Here is a 22,384-nt window from a genome sequence, read left to right as displayed (position 1 = left end):
ATGAAATAATAATAATAATATATTGTAAAATAAATAAATTGTTATTATTACATACTGATTAGTGTTGATAATAATTGTGTAATTAAAGTGATGATAAATAGTTATTGTAAACATTAAAAATAATAATAATTATATTTATTTATATATATAAATATAATTCAAATATTCTTACTTGTTATACAGTATAATAACATGGTGATAACTAAATATATTAATTATTATTAATAACATTTCATATTTGTTATACAGAAAAGTAATTTATTTTCTGAATATAATTTATATAAATAATTAATAATATAATTTACATGAATCATTAAATAATAATAATAATAATATAGTAAAATAAATACATTGTTATTATTATTATTATATACATAATTATTATTATATTATATTTCATACTAATTAAGGTGATAAATAATTATTGTAAACATTAAAAATATAAATAGTATAATTATTTATATCTAAATATTATTTAAATAATAAAAAATATTATATATATATATTATTATAAATTATTAATTATAAATTAATTAATTATAAATACTATATATATTATAAATTATTACATAAAAATAATTCTTACTTATACAGTATAATAATATGGTAATAATACATCTAATAATAATAATTACTATTACTATTAATAATGTTTAATACTTGTTATACTGAAAAATAATCAATTTTATTAATATCATTATTATTAATAATTAATATAATTTACATTAATCAATAAATAATAATAAATTCATTATTATTACTTACTTTTTTTATTCTTCTTACACTGAATAATAATAATAATTATTATTATTATTATTACTATGATTATTGTTGTTATTAATTATTCATACTTGTTATACAAAAAATAATAAATTGTATTGATATTATTAATATTATTAATTAATAATAATAATAATAATATAATTTACTTGAATCAATCATAATTATTATTATTATTATTATTAGCATTATTAGCATTATTTCATAGTAATATAAATGATTATTACGTAAACATCAATAACAATTATTATATTGACATTTACAATTATTTATATTATTTAATAACATATAGTTAATTCTTACTTTTTATACGGTATATTAATATTATTTTTAACTTTTACAATCTATACAGTAAAATAATCATGAATTGTATTAATATTACTAATAATCATTAATAGTATTATTTAATAACTATTAATAAGTCCTTCATATTAATAATTATTAAATTAAAGTCTTGCTTTTAAGTAAAAATGTCTAATTATCATTATTAAAAATAATTCATACTTGTTACACAGAAAAATAACGAATTGCATTACTTTAATTAATATTAATAATTTACATAAATCAATAATAATAATGATAATTATTATTATTTCATACTAAAATAAATAATTATTGCATAAACATTAATAATAATAATTATTATTATTGCTGTTACTAATGCTATTGACAATAAATATTTATAATATTAAGAATTTATATATATACTTAATTCTTACTTTTTACACAGTATAATAATATTATTATTAACTTTTACAATCTGTACAGTACAATTATTAATAATTGTATTAATATTATTAATAATCTTTAGTAGTGTTATTTAATAACTATTAATAAGTACTTTATATTAATAATTATTAAACAAAAGTCTTGTTTTTAAGCAAACATCCTTAATGTAACTGTAAGATACAACATATTTTCACTGAACATATCTTGGATTTTATTTTCTTGGCCCACTGACAAATTTCTTTTTTCTTCAAGCATAAATCAAACTATTTTGTGAGGCTTATGCCAACACAATATGGCCCACCCCTAGTTACGGATATTTTACTTTCTGTAAGGGCCTAATATCCTAAAGTCCATTACAACATATTTCATGTGATCAAATCAAACATGGGATTGTCAGGACTGATTAGGACTTTCCTCGCTGTGTTTTGATAGCTAACTGGCTCAGACAATGTCCTAATGCATTCCAGCTGTACACCAATCAGCCCTCACTACAGCGCTGAAAGAGACTGAGCAGAGTACACAAAGACAGAACGAAAAAACAATAAATAAAAGACAAGAATGTTTATGGTAATCTGATCGTTTTACAAACTCACTCTGTCTTTTTGACCACTTTGTCTTTAGGTTCATTCTCCAAAACATGACTCAGCTTCTGCTATTTTTAAATAGGAATGGATGGAGGTGACAGAAACCGACAAAGCGGGTCTGGTGGGCTTTTTCGCCTCTGCCAAAAGCCACGGAAAACATTTGAGGCCTTACCTTACACAGCCCTCCGTTGAGACACTGTCCGTGGCAGTCGTTGACATCTGCGGGGGGGGGAATCCATCAAAATATCAGTTCACATTTCAGAAATCACGCCAGGAAAGCAAGAATCGGCTCCGTATCAGGCTCAGACACAGTCTGCACACTTATTTGCATTTTCTGTTCTTTAGGGAGAAAGTCTTGAGTTTAAACAAGGTGAAACATGTTAGGCAGAGAGGGCTGACAATACTCAATACAAGACTCTTTCAGCAGACACAAATGTGGGATCTAAATGCTGCTCCGGTTCCTCCAACAAGACAAAAACGAAACATCTGGTCGTTAAAAAAAAACTATTTTCAACGACTTGCAGGATTGAAGGAATTATTCATGTTCATACTACAGACGATAGGGCTTTGCTCAAATGTCAGGCTGGGATTTTTCAGCGATTTGATGACTCAAATGAACTGGTGAATCATTTTTTTGGGAACTGATTTACTTCAGTGAACTTACTAAGGAGCGATGTTGCGTTTCGTCACTCTAAACCATTAGTTGTTGGAAAATAATGTAATTAAATAATGTACAGCTAACTGTCATGTTTCTAGACTCACAAATAGAAAAATAAAATAAAATAAACAAATAAATAAGTAAATAAAATCAGCATTATTTAATATAATTTATATATTATTATAGTATTTATTTATATTTTTAATTAGTAATTTAGTAAAGTTTTTAGCAAAATTTACTACTAGAATAATTTTCTTTGAGAATTTTTTAGAATAATTTGTTGTTGCCAAAGAACGACTTTCGATAAAGATTTTCATCTAATATTTATTTATTTATATTTCATTTAATTTCATTAAATATATATATATTTATTTTATTTTATTTCAGCATTATTCAACAAATGGAAATTAATTTTAATAGTTTGATTTAGCAATAACAACACTGAGTAAAATATATATATATTATTAGTGTTATTTAGTATAATTTATATACTGTTATAGTATTTATTAATATTTTGAATTAGTACTTGTAGTGCAGTTTTTAATACAATTTAGTAATAGAATAATTATTTATTTATTTATTTTACATTTTTGTCATTTTAGTATTTCGACTTTTATTTCAATTAGTTGCTAAGGAAAGATTTTCATTTAACATTTATTTTATTTTATTTCAGCATTATTTCAACAAATGAAAACCATTTTAATAGTTTTAACAATAACAAAACTTAGTGAAATATATATTATTAGTGTTATTTAGTATAATTTATATACTATTATAGTTTTTAATAATATTTTGAATTACCGAAAGTCTAAATTTTTTTAGTCACATTTAGTAATAGAAAAAAAAATATTTTATTTTAGTCATTTTAGTATTTAAACTTATTTTAATTAGTTAATGTTAAATGAAAGATTTTCCGTAAAGCTTTTCATCAAATATGTATTTTATTAATTTCATTTTATTTCAATATTTATTTTACTTTATTTCAGCATTATTACTTTATTTTATATTACTAATAATATAATTATTACATTATTTTTCTATTACTATTCGTAATAGTTTTAACAATAGCAACACTGAGTAAAATATATACATTATTTGTGTTATTTAGTATAATTTATATACTACTGTACTATTTATTAATATTTTGAATTTCTGTATTCTGTGTTTTAGTAACGTGTCTAGTCGAATTTAATAACAGAATAATATATATATATATTTTTTATATATACATTTTGTCATTTTAGTATTTCAACTTTTATTTCAATTAGATGCCAAATAAAGAATTTTGGTAGATTTTAATCTTTTATTAATTTTATTTAATTTTATTTTATTTCAGCATTTTTTCTACATATGAAAACCATTTTTCATTCATTTTTATTTATCAATATATATATATACTAATTACTGTACATCTTCAACAGTGTAATTAGATTACAGTACTAATTACTCTATCAAAAAGTATTGCATTACTTACTAATTACATTGTAAATCATATATGAACTTCAACCAGTTGAACAATACAAGGATAGACAAGAAACTGCCTTAAATTCTTTTAAATAAATAATATAAAATTGCATAAATACTTATTGAGTTCACTAAACATTGAGAGTATTCCCTTAAAAATTGAGAGTAGTCCCTTACTTTACAATTAAATTACAGTAATTACAGTAATCACTATTTGATTACTCCCCAACACTGCTATATGATATGCAAACGTCTTTTTATTTGCAAATGCATTTGTTGAGCATAAACATGTGAAGTTCTTTTAGAGCTCCTAAGAACCCTGACTGCTTTTATTTGAAACCTTGAATTACTTACTGATGTCGCAATTCTGGCCCGTCCAACCAGGGAGGCACTCGCAAAAGTATCCACCAATCAGATTGCGGCAGGAGTGGGCATTGACGCACGGGTTTTCCTCGCACTCATTAGCATCTGAGCCAAAAATGACAAAAGAAATCAGCATGAGTGCAGTCTAAATTACAATCAGACTGATACGCGTGCAGCCAAACGTCCCTGAAGAATCTGTGCGTGTGTGTTAATGGACTGTAAATGCGCTCTAGTATGAATCAGCGGCGGGGTCTCGTGGTGGTCCGGCGCTTAAATTCTTCCAAGGCTGACTCGGTTACCACGGTAAATTGGATTTTTGAACAAACACACCCTGACTCAAAGAAACAGAGGGTGCAGAGGCACGCAGAGGGGCAAACACACACCAATGAGACAGGTCTTTCCGGTCCACTGCACGGGGCAGATGCATTTAAAACCGTCCACCAGGTCCACGCACACGCCGCTGTGATTGCACGGGTTCGGACTGCAGTCATCTTCATCTGAGGAAGAGGAGGAGATGTCAGTCTGACGTACGAAAAGGCAGATCTGAGCAGTTTGAGACAGTGCAGAGACGCTTACTGATGTTGCAGGACGGCCCAGTCCAGCCCGGCGCACACTGACACTCAAAGCCCTGACTGGACTCCACACAACTGCCTCCGTTCAGACACGGCTCAGACAGACAGGCGTTATCCGCTGCAGAGAGCCAGAGAGAGAGATGTTATACTGTTGTACTCGCACACAATCAAAGAAAAACTGAGACAAAACAGCATTTTCTAAAGGAATGCACAAAATACACAGACATTTTACCCCAAAATAAAACACATGGACCACACATCTGCTAAACAATGACAAACTCCCTTTTTATTCCAGCAGCCCTGTATGCCTCTGCCTGTTTCATGTCATTTTAGGACTCCACGGACTCTTTCCACTCACATGATAAAATCATTTAAACTCAAAATTTCATGTCCAATTATTTATTTAACCAGTTAAACAGTTAGTAGCCACTTCATGTCAGGCAGTGTTGTTATTGTTAATGAAAACAATTAAATATAGGTCTTGTTATGAAAAAAAAAAAGTGAAAAGTAAAATATAATAAAATAAACATTTTACAAAGAAACATTAGAAAGTTCGCCTTGGCAACTAACTGAAGAAACTGTTTAAATTAAGCTCATATAAGTATTAAAATGACTAAAACTGAAATAAAAATAAATCTAAATATATAAAAATAAAATATAAAAAAAAAAAAAAAAAACTACTAAAATTACAAAAAACAAACAAACCAAAAAAAAAAACAAACAGAAAATATACAAATAAAAGCCATTTCAAAACACTGAAAATAAATGCTCTAAAAGTAAATAAATAATAAAATATATTAAATAAAATAAAATTGGCAACTAACTGAAAAGTCGTTTAAGTTGGGCTTATATCAGCACTAAAAATATACACTGATAATATACACATAAAAGCCAATTCAAAATCTTGATAAATACTCTAATAGTAAATATATAATACTAAAATAACCATATAAAAATAAATAAATAAATAAATAATAAATATATACTTTTACTAAAATTACTCGAATTAAAAGTGAACTAAAAATAAACCTAAATATATAAAAATAAAACATATAATGATATCAAATATTAAAAAAAAAACAAATAAAGGTTACTGAAATTTTAACTAAAATTAAAACAAAAACTGAAAATATCAAATAAAAGCTTATTCAAAATTTTAATAAATACTCTAATAGTAAAATAATACTAAAACAACTATATAAAATAACTTTATAAAATAAATATGACCTGCTGATTGTACATTATGACTAAATTTGAAAGTGTAACTTTGCTAATCTTTATTTATTTATGCATTTATTAAAATATTCTTATTTTCTATTTGTTTAAAAGTTTACTTGTTTAAAAAACTTGTTTAAAAGTTTTTTAAATAAAAGATGAAAACTTTACAAAGAAACAGAAATTTTGCCTTGGCAACTAAATGAAGATGTTGTTTAAGTTACTGAAATTAAAACTAAACTAAACTAAACTATAAAATAAAATAAAATATGAAAACTTTACAAAGAAACAGAATTTTTTTACATTGCTTTGAAAATACAAATGCATCAAACTGACATTTCACTAATATCTGCCAAAAAAAAAGTCCTCTGTGTCTATAAAGCTTCACTGAAAATTGTGCTTTTCCCCAGTTCGGAAATCATGGGATGTTCTGTTAAGCTTCTCAGAGTGAGCAATGGTAAAAGGAGGCAGAGTTTCGCAAAGGGTCAGCTGAATGTTAAACTCAGAGAGAGAAGAATCAGAGTTTTTTTGCATCAAATCACAGACAGTCAGGCAGGGTCACGTCTTGGTTTTCCCCCTTTCAATCTCCCAGTCACTCCCTCTCTCCGCTCTATCGCTCTTTATCAGATCAGTCAGTGGACGGGAAAGCCCCTTTGGCCTTTCTCACACCGCGCAAAGACCACCAACAAAAACAGACGAGTGCAGCGAGAGGCCATGAGCTTGTATTTCCAATAAAACAAGACTAGAAAAAGGATAAACAAAAATCGGAGCAAACCAGAACAAAACAAAAACAGCAGAACAAGAAAATATCTCTATTATTGCATCCAGGACGGCCTGGTGAAGTTTGTTTGGCAGGAGACACATTGTGCCAAAACCAACCCGAGTAACAGATCTATTTTTCCATCACACATACGTGATAGAGCATGCACACGACGTGATGCATTATTCTGCCCAAATCAAATGAATGCACACTGCATTCTTTGGCTTTGGCCAGGACACGGACTGCTTGATTAGTAAGTGTATGTTTGCGTATGCTTTTTATTGCACATAAACATCTCCTCTTCAAAGAAAGACAGATGACAGAATCCAGTATATATCGAAAAAGAGAAATATGGACAAGCAGGATCCAAAATTAACTCACACCAAGTGCCAAATGTGAGTAAAAATTGGCTTTGGCCAGTAAATAAAACTGAGTTTCTTGCCATTTGGCCGGTATAAACTGCAACGTGATACATGGCTTAATTTGACGACTCGCTGATAAGTAACGCGAGCGAAACATGTAAACCACGCATTTAAGAAAACATCTGTCAAACCATTGTTCTACAACTTTTTTTGGTCTTTGGAAAATTCAGTTCAATCATAATTTTATCCTTGATGGTCATTCTCCAGTACTTCCATATAGGGCTAGGCGATATGGGCAACAAATGATCACTCGATATCACTAATTATCACAATAAATGTCAATTTTTTTATTTCTTTCAAGTTTAAAGGCAGTTTTTTGCTACAATGTGAAAACCAGACAGTTAATTGTGGCTATAAATGATTCTTTATGGTCAGAACATGACAAACACTTAATGTTTTCTAGTATTTTTTTCTTAACAAAATAAATATCCTAATAGAAATAAATAATAGGGGTCCTCCGATCAGGATTTTTGAGGCCGATCGCCGATCACAGGAAGCTGTATCTGCCGATCCGATCACCGATACCGAATCAGGATTTTTAGACACTTATTCAAGGCCTGATGTTTGGTTTGTTTAGAGGGAAGCATTTTTTAGACTTAAAAAAAAAATATATATATATATTATACATCTCTGTCGTTCCTTCCAACACAGTTTATGACACATGATGCATCCTCAGGTTTTTGTGGTTCATAAGACCGAAATGATAAAATGCCAAGTTCTGTCAGGAAACTCTAGATGGCACAGGCTGATGGGTCATTACCGCAAACTGGTGATATTCACAGTGTTAAACTACTCGGCACAAGCTGATAGGTTCATGTTAGATACGTAGTGTATGACCCACCTCTCTCACAGTTCTGTCCCGAGTAGCCATCAGGACAAGCGCAGTGGTATTTGTCAGGTCCGGTGTTACTGCAGGTGCCGCCGTTCAGACAAGGCTGTCGTGTGCCACAGGTGTTCAAGTCTACGTCATACGAAACAATTCAAGCAAATGACCCAAGCTGAAGAATCAAATCGAATCGAACTAAACCAATTTGAATAGAACAGAATACCTTTGTCACAGAGCTGCCCTCCCCAGTTGGTGTCACACAGGCACTGCCAGGGTTCGACGCATGTGCCGTGCACACATCCGGGATGAGGGATACACTGGTCACAGTATTCTCCCTGCCAGCCGTACAGACACCTGTGTAGGGCAGAAAATCTCCTCTGAATATACTGCACTACATGCACTTTTCTGAAACATGAAATCACTGGCATAACATGACTCTGTTGCAATACCTAGTGAGCTGCCTACCTAGATAGGATTCTATGGCATGATGTATGCACTCACAATACAACAGTTGCCATTAAGGTTTTTTATTTATATATTTGTGCATTTTATTGCAGAATAAAAGTTTCCTGATAATGTACTCACCACCATGTCATCCAAGATGTTTATGTCTTTCTTCAGTCGAAAAAGAAATTAAGTTTTTTTGGGATGGAAAACATTACTGGAAAACATTCCAGTATTTTTCTCCATATAGGGTTGAAGGTCCATATTGCAGTTTCAATGCAGCTTCAAAAGGCTCTACACAATCCCAGCCGATGAATAAAGGTAATATATAGCGAAACGATCAGTCAAGTTCTTACAAAAAGTTCAAATGTATATACTTTTCAACCACAAATGCTCATCTTGCACTAGCTCTGTCATGCGCATATGTGCATTTAGTTAGTTCTTCATCTGTGTGCTTTGGTTAAAAAAGGTAAGGCAGAGTGAAAAACTCCACCTCATTATGTCCTCCAACTTCAGAATCACCCAACATTTTTTTTTGTAAAGGGTGTTTGACTTTCTTTGCACGTTCGCAATTTAAACACTGGGTCGACAGTAGTAAATTGACCTAGTGCAAGATGAGCATTTGTGGTTAAAAAGTATATAAATTTGAAGCACTGCAATTTGGACCTTCAACCCATTGCTTCACATTATAGTCCATGGTATGGAGAAAAATCCTGGAATGTTTTAAAAAAAAAATTCTTTGCAAATGTAGAAAGAAAGACGTGAACATCTTGGATGACATGGGGGTGAGTAAATTATCAGGAAATTATTCTAGAAGTGAACTAATCCTTTAAAATTAAACTTGGAAAGAGACATGTTAAGATTTTTTTTTTCCTAGCATGCTACCTTAAAAGGGAGCTGTCCATTTTGACAGAAGTCAGCTCACTTGGTTTAGGAAAAGAGTCATTAAATCCACTTTCTGTATAAATAAATGATATGTGTTACCTGCAGTCTCCTGGCACTTTACAGGAGCCATGCTCAGTGCTGCAGCCCTGCTTACAGATGGCTAAGAAAACAAGAGAGAAAGAGGAACATGGTTACTGTTATCAGCTCCATCTGTGTGATCTCAGCAGTTCTCTCTCATCACGCCACTCCAGCCGCTCTGAACATCACACACACTCTGCCAGCATGATGTCATTTCTCCTCCCCTCCACTCGTGTTTCTTCATGCGGGAATGAATGAGGGAATAAACACTATTACAGAGATAAAATCCACTCTAATACTGTCGCAAACCAACACCGTATCAAACACTAACACACACTAGTTGGCAGACGGGTTGCTCTGTGTGTGTGAGCCAAAGCTTTGTTGTGATAGTGACAATCTCATATAACAACATCCCTATGAGGTCAACGATAGAGAGCTGAGCCGAGTCCAGTCTGACCAAGCCTAAATCTCATTCCCACACTTTTTGAACAATGAGTTTCAATGACTGTTCCATTTTATTTTTTATTTTATTTAATTTATGACTCAAAAATATTTCATTTTTATTTTTCTATTATTTGAGATATTTTAAAACATTATAAAAATATATATTCATTGCACCAATGCACATGACTTTTAAAATGTTTTTTACTTAACTTTTATTTTATTTTATTTTTATATTAATTTCTGGGAGTACTTGTGTCATTTTTTTTTTTTTATATTTCATATTACATACACTACTGTTCAAAAGAGGTCAGTAAGATTTTATTTTACTTTTTTAGAAATGTATATATTTAATCTGCAATGCATTAAATTTATAAAAGGGACCACAAACACATTAATAATGTAACAAAAGATTTATTTTTCAAATAAATGCTGTACTTTTGAACAATTATTTTTAAAGCTATTCATTAAATAATACTAAAAAATGCAGCACAACAGTTTTTAATGCTAATAAACATGTTTCTTGAGCACCAAATCAGCATATTAGACTGATTTCTGAAGAATATTACAGATTTTACTGTATTTTTGATCAAATAAATGCAGCCTTGTAAGCAGAAGAGACGTTTTCTGCAACATTAAAACATCTTACCGATCTCAGTCTTTTTATAAAAATGAAATCTGAAGTATTTTACCTCCATAAATTCATGCACAACAGCACTGTAAACCTGACAAAGGTCCCACCCCTTACCAGTGTTGCATTCTGGGCCAGCCCATCCCTCCAAGCAGGTCTTGTTGCCATTGTGATCGCAGGTATAGTGGCCGAAGAAGTCATCTCTGGGCCGACAGAACTTATTGCAGCCGAAGCCAAAGTAGTGCTCATCGCAGGTCACCCGAATCTGGTACTGAAACTGAGCTACGGGGCCGTTGTGTTTCAAAACCTGCCATTGACGGTTTGGGTTGATCATGCCTGACTGGACCGCTTTCTCTATGACTTGTCCATTAATGCCTACAGGAGTGAGAGACAGAGACAAATGGACACCTTAGTGGGCAGCTGTGGTTTAATTACATCTCTGTCTAAAATAATCCCAGGTTACTCAACCTTGACATGCACACAAAGTCTGATTGCAACAAGCGGATTTGTGTACTGGCTTTAAAGTGAAATGGACAAAAAGCACAATAAAAGTATCATAAACGTTCCCTTTTTATGATTTTTTACCCATATTCCAAGCCATATGATGCTTATGACACATGAAAAAATAAACCTATATTGAAATCACCATCTTCTTTTGATGTATGAAATAGAGCAGCTCAGATATTCTGCCTAATATCTCATTTTGCGTTTCAAAAAAATCACAGATATTTCATTTTGGGTGAACTGTCCCTTTAAGAGCCGAATACTATAGTCTTTGTTTACTACTGGGCAGAGGAATATCGTAGTAATTTTTTCAGGGCAGGCCAGAATCCAGCACAGCGGTGAGGTATTTGGCCGAAGGGCTGCAAATTGTCAGAGGAGTGTGTGAAGTGTGTGTGGCTCGTGGTTTAGGAGAACTAACTGTCTTGACCCAAACCTGTCCTTCAGAAATAGAGGAGGCTGCCAAAGCTGAGATCTCACTGTTACCTCTCCTCGCTGTTTACCTGAGAGCGAGACGGGCCTTCAGACACCAGCATGATGCTGTAAACATTACACCGTAGTGCTAGAGTGAAAAGTGTTGTTTTCGATTTCGTCTAGCATGCATAAACAAATATAATATATGAAATATAATAAAAATCTAAAATAAAAATTGTATATACATTACCAGTCAAAAGTTTTTGAACAGTAAGATTTGTAATGTTTTTTAAAGAAGTCCCTTCTGCTCACCAAGCAGTAAAATATAGTAAATAGTAAAAATATTTCAAAATTTTACTGTTTTTGCTGTACTTTGGATTAAATGAATGCAGTCTTGCTGAGCAGAAGAGACTTCTTTAAAAAACATTAAAAATCATTAAAAACGTTTAACTGGAATTAGTCTGAGTATTACTGTTTGTGAATACAGCCTAAGAATGTATTTACTGCTTTAAACATCAGTAAAGCAGTTATTTGATTGGTTATATTCACCGCTGTCGCATTTACTAATGTGAGACTCTGTGTGTGTGTGTTAATGAATGCCGCGCTACAGAAGCTGGACCCACATGGCTACTTGACATGTTGCTGTTAAGTACAAGTCAATATTTGCACTCCTGTTCAGATTTGGCACACACTCGTGCGCTCACTTCTTAGATCTGAACGGGATAAATAATAAAAATAGATTATACATATTACACCCTTGATTCTATTGCAAGTAATGCCCCAAACTTTAAACTTTCTCACTGCTGCGTGTGTGTAAATTTGTCTCACGCTTATAACAATGTGTTTAAAAGACTGATGAATGCAAGCAGGTGCAGGCAGCGGTTTAGTAACAGGAAGTGTTTGCCAACCTTCCACAACACACACGCACAGAAATACACACAAGCTGCATGCTGCCTCCACAAAATACTTTCTCTCATTGTCACTTTCTCACTGTACTCTCATCAAAGATACAGTATGAAGTGTGTGTGTGAGAGACAGAGATACTCACTGCCAGTGCTCGAGTCATTATTGAAGTCCAAAGCCTCCACAATCAACGTATACGACCTCTGAAAGAAAGAAGAAATGCATGAAATCACTAATACATACCACAAACATCTTATATCCATTCACAATCATCCAGTGGTACAGGTAAGTTGACAGAAATGTCACTCGCCCTATCAGTCCAGTACAGCGCTGTCAGTAAATCTCACATTTGGTGATTTTGTGTGAGTTTTTATGTCTTCTTTGAACATTTGAGTTTCAAATTCTGCTATTTTAAGTTATATAGTTGGCTAAAAAAGGTCAAAACCAATAAGTAATGCGCTCATCACATAATTTTACGCCAAAAGGTTACTAATTTTAGAGACAAATGGTTAAAAATATGAAGGAAAGGCTAAACCAATCACAATTCAATATGCAAATAATACACTGACATCACTGCGTGTTCTATTTCAAAACATTCTATAAATGCTAAACTGTGAAATTTGAAATTCTAATCCTTAATTTAAGTTTAAGATTGTTGACAGTTAAAAAGAATAAAAATGAGACATTTAAAAGTATGCTTTAAAGTTTACAAAAAAAAAAAATTACACTACAATTCAAAAGAGTCCGTAAAATTTTTGAATGCTTCTGAAAGTTTTAAATGTTTCTCATTTTTATCATACTGTCTGATACTGATTAATCACGATTAATCGCATACAAAATAAAAGTTTGAATTTGCCGAACATATGTGTGTGTACTTTGAGTAATATTTATGTATATATAAATACACATAAATTAATGTATATATTTAAGAGAAATATATTATTTATGTACAAAATATTTTTATTTATATATTATGCAAATAATATAAAAAAATTCTTAAATATATGCATAAATGTGTTTGTATTTATATATACATAATCATTACACACAGTGCACGCACATATATTAGGCAAACTCAAACTTTTATTTTGTATGTGATTAATTGCTATTAATCGTTTTACAGCCCTACACTCAAAATAACTGTTTGAATCTATTTTAAAATCCTGTGATGGCAGCCATTAAAAACAAAACACACTGTAATGATTGATTACTCTGTGCTTTATCAGGAGACATCACTGAACTACTTTCACTATCTGGCTCTTCATCGACTGAAGATAAGTAACAGGACAGACAGGAGAGTGAAAAAATGTGTGAGAAAAACTCTCACTGAGATGTTCGAAGTAAAGGAAAAGCATGAAGCTGACAGAAACAGCCTGAGAAATATTCTCAGAATACGAGCTGATTCTGAGAACTGACAGCAGAAGCATTTACTCCATCAGTGCTCTCTGAGATGACCTCACACACACACACTCCGATAATGCTGGCTCTTCCTGCCTCTGCAGTCTGAGGGATCTACGGGCCTTTATGAGCTTTAATCCATCCATCCACACACACACAAATAAGGGTGAAGTCAGACGAGTGAGTGCAGCATGGACCGCAGGCCATTTAGAGTTCAAACTCACGCACAGAACGACACAGAAGGGCTACAGGATTCATCTGCAAGTGACACCACAGTGATTTGAACTAGAGACAGTGTGAGAAAGACATGAAGAACATCTCAGACTGAACTCACGTCACACTGACAGAGATGTTTGTTTGACTGTATTCAATATTTAGATCACAATATTTATGTATGCTACCAGTCAACAGATTTTTTATGTTTTTGAAAGAAGTTTCTTCTGCTCACCAAACCTGCATTTATTTAATCCAAAGTACAGTAAAAAGAGGAAAATTTTGAAATATTTTTACTATTTAAAATAACTTTCTATCTGAATATATTTTAAAACGTAATTTATTTGTCTGATTTCAAAGCTGAATTTTTAGCATAATTACTCCAGTAACATGATCCTTCAGAAATCATTCTAGCATTCTGATTTGCTACTCAACTGTTTTAAATAATGATAGTAATAATAAAAATGTTTCTTGAACAGCAAATCAGTATACTAGAATGATTTCTGAAGGATCATGTGACATTGAAATCTAAAGTTGATGATGCTGAAAATTCAGCTTTGATCGCAGGAATAAATTACATTTTAAAATATATTCACATAGAAAGCAGTTATTTTAAATAGTAAAAATATTTGACAATATTACTGCTTTTGCTGTATTTTGGACCAAATAAATGCAGGCTTACTGAGCAGAAGAAACTTACCACAAAAAAAAAAAAAAACTTACTGTTTAAAAACTTTTGACTGGTAGTGTATTTGCTCTGAAATTGCTTAAAATTACATTTATTTCAATCAATCTGTTTGATCCACAACTACAAATCTAGCTCTAGAAAATAATTAAGGCTTGTCATTCACTATTTGAACAAAGTTAAGAATGATACTTGATCATTTCCATTTATATAAAAATAAATACCCACATATTGTTTACAAAACCTTTAATATATTAAAAAATTAATATATTACAAAAGATTAATTGAAACAGACAGTTTGATTCACAGAACTGAATCAAACACAGCAGATGTTACTTTATGTTACCAACAAAATCATTGGAAATATATTGTGAACATATCAGCCAGCTCTAATCAGATCCACACCATCCAAGTGAACTTGTAAAAAAGGTAAAAGGAAAGGTGCCCAAAAGGGTTTTACAACCTACACTCACAGCAATGTTATAAAAGAACCATTTTGGGTTCCCCAAAGAACATTTCAGCAATCAGTTCTCAAAATAACCATGTTTTCCTTAGTGTGAAGAACATTTAAATAATCTGAAGAAACCTTTTCCACTATTTAGAACCTTTAGTGGTTCAAACGATGTTCAAGGTTCTAAATGGAACCATCGATGCCAAAACAGAACCTTTATTTTTAAGAACATAGAGGCCTTCAGCAGGCACAATATTTATTTCACATAAATGAAAATGATGTAGAGATTCCTTAAACCAATATATGGATCTGAAAGCCTATTAAATGTCTCATCTCCAATGAACCAAAAACTCAACAACCCTATACAGTGCAAATGTTGTTTCTAGCTGAATTTACAGAACCGTTAAAGATTTTTTAAGAGTGAAGCATGAAATATCTACAATATGATCAAACTTAAATCTCTAGTCTTCATCTTTTCCAAGTTCACTAACAGCATGAAGCTGGTTACCAAGACTCCGTCTGAAACATCCATACACACACCGTGCATTTTCATCTGACCGCTGCTGATGATGCGAAAACTAACAACAAACAGATCAGAACGCACACACACACACTTATGCAAAGACCCCCCGTGTTTCTTTGTAAACCCGGTTTTTGTTAAACCGCCATCCCACAATCCAGTACCGCAGGCTGCGCGGAGTTCAATTGCTAGGTAGACTTGTGAGGGAAAAGAAAGCATGCAAGATGACAATGTCTAATTAATCTCCATTCAGAGCGGCTGCGGGGCAGGTCTAGACCGCTCTGATCGACGTGGGCAGGGGGTGAGATGTTTGAGCGCCGCTGCCACGGAAACTGGAACCTAATTGGACTATCAGACTGACTTGCTTTGACCTCGTACTGACGGCTCGGCCTTATGAGTAGTGAAAGTAAACATGGGCTACAGCAAAAACAATTGCACCATTCAGATTCAGAATGGAGAAAAATAGATGACACTATCAGATCTACCTCAGGCGATGCTCAAAAAAAAAGTTGTGGCGACTGACCTGACCTTAGAGAGCAGGATAGCTGGTGGTTGATATAAAGCTCATACAGGCCTATCACACTATTTAATATTTAATTAATAACTTCTGCAATTAAATTCATATTTATTTTACATAATATTGACTTCAATCAAATATCAAATATGGTCAATATATTAAATGTAATGTACACAAAAAATCCACACTTATTTTGCATAATCTTGACTCATATACACCCAAAAATGTGTATTATTCACTGACAAGTTTGGGAACTAACTAAAGATGAACTTACACTTCTGTCAATCAAGCCTGGTTATCAGCAAATGGTGATAATCTTAAAATAGCCTAAAAGTTAGTCTATCACAAGCAAAATGCATTCATTGACCAATAAGCATCAGCATCAGCCTGAATGAATAATTGGCTGATATTTGGCTGTTTTGAAATTATCAATAACTATGTTATATAAAACATTTTTGTGAATTTTAAGTGAATATTTTGTAGAATGGGTGTTAAAATAAACAAATGCTATAAAATGATACAAAATAAAATAATAAATAATAAAATAAAACAGACTGTAAATTTTAGATGTTAAATTGTACTAAAAATCTAATAAAATAAATTTAAAAATTAAATAAATATGGGTATTGGGATTCAATTTTAAAATAAAACAAAAATGAAAATAAAATAATAATGAATAATTATGTAAAAATGTGTTTGTGTTAAATAAATAATTTTATATGTACAAGCCTACCATATAATAATACATATGTAATAAAATAAGTTAAATGTTTAATAACTCATGATTCAATCCTAAAATGAAAAACAACTTATTAAAACAATAAATAAAAATAATTTTATACGTTAAATTTATATGTACAAAACTACCATGTAATAATAAGTATATAATACAATTAGTTAAATGTTAACTGAAAAATAAAGGCTATCATAATTCAATTCTAAAATTAAATAAAAATAAAACAATAAATAATAAAAATGTTATATATTAAATGTATATGTAGACTACAATATAATAATAAATATATAACAAAATCAGTTAAATAATCAGTATTCAATTATAAAAAAAAATAAAATATCTAAATATTAATAAAATAATAATTTTACATGTACAAAATTACCATAAAACAATAAATAGATAATAAAACCAGTTACATAATGTTACATAAAAACAGGATTAAAATAAAATAAAATGCTATCATGATTCAATTCTAAAATTACATTTCTGTCAATCAAGTGTACCTAGTTATCAGCAAAAGGCAATCTAGCAGGGCATCTATGATGCCCAAAACTGCTGCCTAAGTAGGAAGCTCACTAGGTTTCATTTAGAGAACTAGAGATAATGAGATAACCCCCCTTTAAATGATCAACAGTGGTCTGACTGGATATCTAAGAGCAGTTTCCTGTGGCCATTGTGTGTAAAACACCCTCTGAATGTCCATCAGTAGATGCTGGAGATAAACTCAGGTGTTTTATAGCGCATTGTCCTGCTATTTTGAGAGGATACAGGCGGACTGTGCCGGTAGGGTGGGGTAACAAAACCCCTGTCCAACCTGAGCGTCATCATACAGAAATGCCATGGCACGGGACAGAACCGGTGTGGCGTTCACAAACCAACATCTTAGCAGAATCCTGAGAAATGTCGACTGCGTGTTTACAAACAGAACGAGACGCTGGAAGCATCATGGAAAATGGTATGTAGGTGACACCGGGGCAAGTTGTCACAAAACTGATTTTTTTTTTTTTTTCTGTAGTTTTGATTAGTCTATATACAAACCTACTTGCACAAATAAAGCGTGTGACAACTAGCCCCAGACTCTCGTAATCCTATGTTTAGCAGACTAGTTTAATCAGATTATGATTTGCCAAAGGCTTTGTTAACAAAACAGCCTTTTCAACTCACCGGCCAGGCGAAACTGAAGGGTAGCACGATCCGGGATTTGTCGTTCGCGTTGTCGAGGGGCTTGAGAGAAAAAGTATTCCCACCGATAACGGGAGTAGATCCGCTTCCGTAGCTGCACGGGCCCCCCGAAGACACCCGCGACTGATACTCCTTCAAACACACGCGGAAAAATGTATCGCACTCGTCCGCCGTGCAAGTGCGGTCCGCCGCGACGCGTCCGCCGTCACAGCACGCACCGCTCTGGAGCTCCCCGTTCAAGTTCTGCATGGATAAAACCTGCATCTCGAAATGCCCGGATGCCTCACACACCTGGAACAAAAAATACGAAAAACAATGAGTACAGTATTTGTCATATGGGACATCTCCCTATCTATTCATTTGAATTTAAGTGCCAAAATCTAGTATATAAAAGAATCAAAAGTTTTTAAAAGCCATTCAAACTCCAATGTTTTGAGCAAAAGACACCAAGAAAAAAAAAACGTCTATATGAGAGCCACATCAGGTTACCTGTGTAAAATATTCAGATAGCATCACATAAACAGTTGTCATGTCACATTATGAAAAGCCAAAACGCACGTACCCGCATCCAGAGGCACCGTAAAAGCACATGAAGGGCCAGCACCGCGAAACTTGGAGTCCGTCTGAGAATCATGCCTCGTCTGTGTCTGTCGGGACCGTTCGCTGTGAAACTAGAAGTTCAGCCGACACACGGCTCTCATATAGTGCCTCATGCACGAGGATAGAGCCGCTCAGATCCAATAGAGGACAGATTCCCTGATGCCCCTTTTGAGGCTCTATTATCCACCACTCTATTCTTGTATTGTCCTTCTGTTTTTACAACAATGCCCACGGGCTGGAGAGGAAAAGCTGCGAATGCGGCCAGGCGAGCGCTCCATCTATACAGCGCGTTCACGGAGGAGGGGCGGGGCCGGCTTAGGCGATGATTCCATATTCATGAGTGGGCGGGGATATGGTGGAAATCATAACATCCACCTTGTTTTCTAAAGCAATTTTTGCGGCCTGATTATTTTACGCATTAAAAAAAGTTAAAAATTAATAAATATTGTATTGTGTCAGGGCTCAGTTAATTAAAGTGATAATGTATTGTACATTTTAGAAAAGAAAATATTTAAATATTAATAAAATGATCATTTTATATGTCAAATAAATAATTGTTTATATGTGCAAGACTACCATATAATTATAAATAGATAGTAAAACAATAATAATAAAGTGTATCAGGATTCAATTATAAAAGAAAAGAAAATAAAAAGCTATCATAAGTCAATTGTAAAATGAAATCAAATTAAGTAAAACAATAAATAATACTAATTTTATATATTAAATGTACAATATAATAATAAATATATATTTAATTCAGTTAAACAAATAATGGAGTATCAGGATTTTAAAAATCTAAATATTAATCAAATAATAATATATATATATATGTAAAATAAATAAAATATATAATAAAACCAGTTAAATGTTAAATAAAATAATAGTGTATCAGGATTAAATTGTAAGATAACATAAAATAAAAGGCTATCATAAGTCAATTATAAAATGAAATCAAATTATGTAAAACAATAAATATTACTCATTTTATATATTAAGTTTACAATATAATAAATATATATTAAAATAGTTAAAATAAAATTAAAAAAATAATAAAGAGTATCAGGATTAAAGAAAATACAATATCTAAATATTAATAAAACAATAATTTTGTATGTAAAATAAATAAAATAGATAATAAAACCGGTTAAATGTTAAATAAAATAATAAAGTGTATCAGGGTTCAGTTATAAAATATCTAAATATTAGTAAAATAATAAATAATAATACCATATTCAATTTTTCCAGATTCAATTTGAAATAAAATGAAATAGTTACATGTATAATTTTATTTATTTTTTTTTATTTTAAATTAAAGTTAGATTTCAGAAAGTACTTTAATTTACCAATTGATATATTTAAGTAAATAGTTATTTAAAATTATTTAAAATTCAAATAACATGCTGAACTGTGCACAAACAAACAAAACGGGCACATGTCATGTAACTTTTCCTTCATCCATAATTATATGTATCCTGAAAAAAAGAGAGAATAAATTAAAAAGTGGTAAATGTCAAGGAACAATAAAATAAAATTATCTTTAATTTAAAAATAAAAGTTAGATTTCAGATACATTATTTTTACCAAATTATATATTTAAATCATGAAATAATATAATTGATTTAAAATTGAAATAACAAGCATAGAGTAATTGTGCAAAAGTACCATAAATAAATTGTAATTGTGCAAAAGTACCATAAATAAATAAATGTATAATAAAACTAATTAAAATATAATGACAAGACTGAAACTTAGTCAGGTAATTTGCATTTACTACAATATGTCACATAATTTCTTACAACCATGTTTTTTGTTTTCCACTAAAAAATACATTTATGTTTCATTGTTTTAGCAATAAGTCACAACAGGACAATCCATTGCACGGATTGCACAACTTCCCTTTATACGGTCATGTACATTCACATGAAATTAAAAGTGAAGTCTATCCTGTCTATATTTGTTCATCTCAGACAGCTCACACACGATCAATGTCAGTTTTTTCCCATGAGCCTGCATAGACATTATCTGAGCGTGAGCATGCCAAAGAATGTCAGTGGAATCGCATTAGGCATCGCTCTCTGACCTTCTTTCCTGGTGTCTCTGCCTTATTGCATTTTCACTACTTCACTTGATTGCATTCTAATGAGCTTCATTCGCTACACGTTTCGGCACAAGTTGCCATTGTGACAGTCCTGTTAATATGCATATATTATTCATGAGCAAGAATCCTGAATATCACAACACAGGACCCCTGCTACTTCTCCATTGTTTTGGGCACAGAAACAGCCTCAGTCTTTTCATGGCTGTAATGGCAGCTGGTCGGAGACGGCTCTGTCTTGGAACGACAAACTGCTCTTTTCAAAGCTAAACGTGAAGCGGTTAATCATCTCCCAGTCCGTGTTAGAGGAGTCCCGAATGAAAAGAACATGACAGGAATGAGGGGGATGGAGAAGAAAGGGGGATCAGGAGGGGGATCTCCTGTGAAATAGAGCTGGAGGAAGGAGGGGCTGATAAAGGTGGGGGTCTTTATTTCTAAATTAGAGCAGCTGGGTCTCAGTCTCCTTAAAGTGCTGTCATGCATAGATTATGGCACAGGCCTAAACGGCTCCACCCACCCCTCCCTGTAGGACACGCCCCCTCAGCCTCTTCTAGGTGGAATCAACTGCAGTAGATTGACAAGGTAAGAAAGAGAGCAGGTATGATTCATCCACATGTGTTAAAAAAATCTGAATTTTTTTTTCAATTTAAAACATTTTTTTTCTATTTGAATATACATTAAACCTAATTTATTCTTTTGATGCAAGGCTGAATTTTCAGCATCATTACTCCAGTCTTCAGTGTCACATGATTCTTCACAAATCATTCTAATATCCTGATTTGCTGCTTAATATTTTTGTAAAAACCATGAATGATGAATAGGAAGTTGAAAGAACAACATTTATTAGAAACAGAAATATTTTGTAACATTATAAATGATTTTATGTCACATTTGTTCAATGTAATTAAAGTATTCATTTCTTTAAAAAACAAACTTATGGGTCCCAACTAATCAATTATTAGCTGAAACTTATCAAAAATTAGCTGTTCTGTACATTTTCCAGGACTGGAATTAGATTTTTTTTTACATTTTAATGTCAACAATTATTTGTAATTAAAAAAAAAAAAAAAAATATATATATATATATATATATATATCAGTAATTTAATTTTATTTAATTTTATTTAATTTTATTTAATTTTATTTTATTTTATTTTATTTTATTTTATTTTATTTTATTTTATTTTATATTTTCCTAGACCTTTAACACTTTAAGTTTTTTTTTTTTTTTTTTTTTTTTCAAGTTTAATATAATGGAATTTTGGATGAAGGAACAGGTTACATGACATTTGCCGATTTTTTTTATTCGTTTGT

The 22,384-nt window shown here is 31.7% G+C and overlaps 1 protein-coding gene across 2 annotated transcripts in view; it reads right to left on the bottom strand.

The window, feature by feature from the left end:
- The window catches only part of jag1a (jagged canonical Notch ligand 1a), a 33,171-nt gene extending 13,935 nt beyond the window's left edge, over window positions 1-19,236 (bottom strand). For both annotated transcript variants that reach the window (XM_051116924.1, XM_051116932.1), the window contains exons 1-11: window positions 18,935-19,236; window positions 18,355-18,663; window positions 12,816-12,873; window positions 10,970-11,227; window positions 9,802-9,862; window positions 8,597-8,727; window positions 8,389-8,508; window positions 5,155-5,268; window positions 4,962-5,075; window positions 4,570-4,683; window positions 2,266-2,312 (exon numbers count right to left, since the gene is read on the bottom strand). In XM_051116924.1, coding sequence (XP_050972881.1) covers window positions 2,266-2,312; window positions 4,570-4,683; window positions 4,962-5,075; window positions 5,155-5,268; window positions 8,389-8,508; window positions 8,597-8,727; window positions 9,802-9,862; window positions 10,970-11,227; window positions 12,816-12,873; window positions 18,355-18,663; window positions 18,935-19,006 — 1,398 coding nt within the window. In that variant the 5' untranslated portion in view covers window positions 19,007-19,236. The remainder of the gene's footprint in view (window positions 1-2,265; window positions 2,313-4,569; window positions 4,684-4,961; window positions 5,076-5,154; window positions 5,269-8,388; window positions 8,509-8,596; window positions 8,728-9,801; window positions 9,863-10,969; window positions 11,228-12,815; window positions 12,874-18,354; window positions 18,664-18,934) is intronic.
- Between the last annotated feature and the right edge of the window lie 3,148 nt (window positions 19,237-22,384).

The sequence above is a fragment of the Labeo rohita genome, chromosome 1 (assembly GCF_022985175.1).
Source record: "Labeo rohita strain BAU-BD-2019 chromosome 1, IGBB_LRoh.1.0, whole genome shotgun sequence".
Lineage (NCBI taxonomy): Eukaryota > Metazoa > Chordata > Actinopteri > Cypriniformes > Cyprinidae > Labeo > Labeo rohita.
This window is presented reverse-complemented; position numbering and strand designations above follow the sequence as displayed.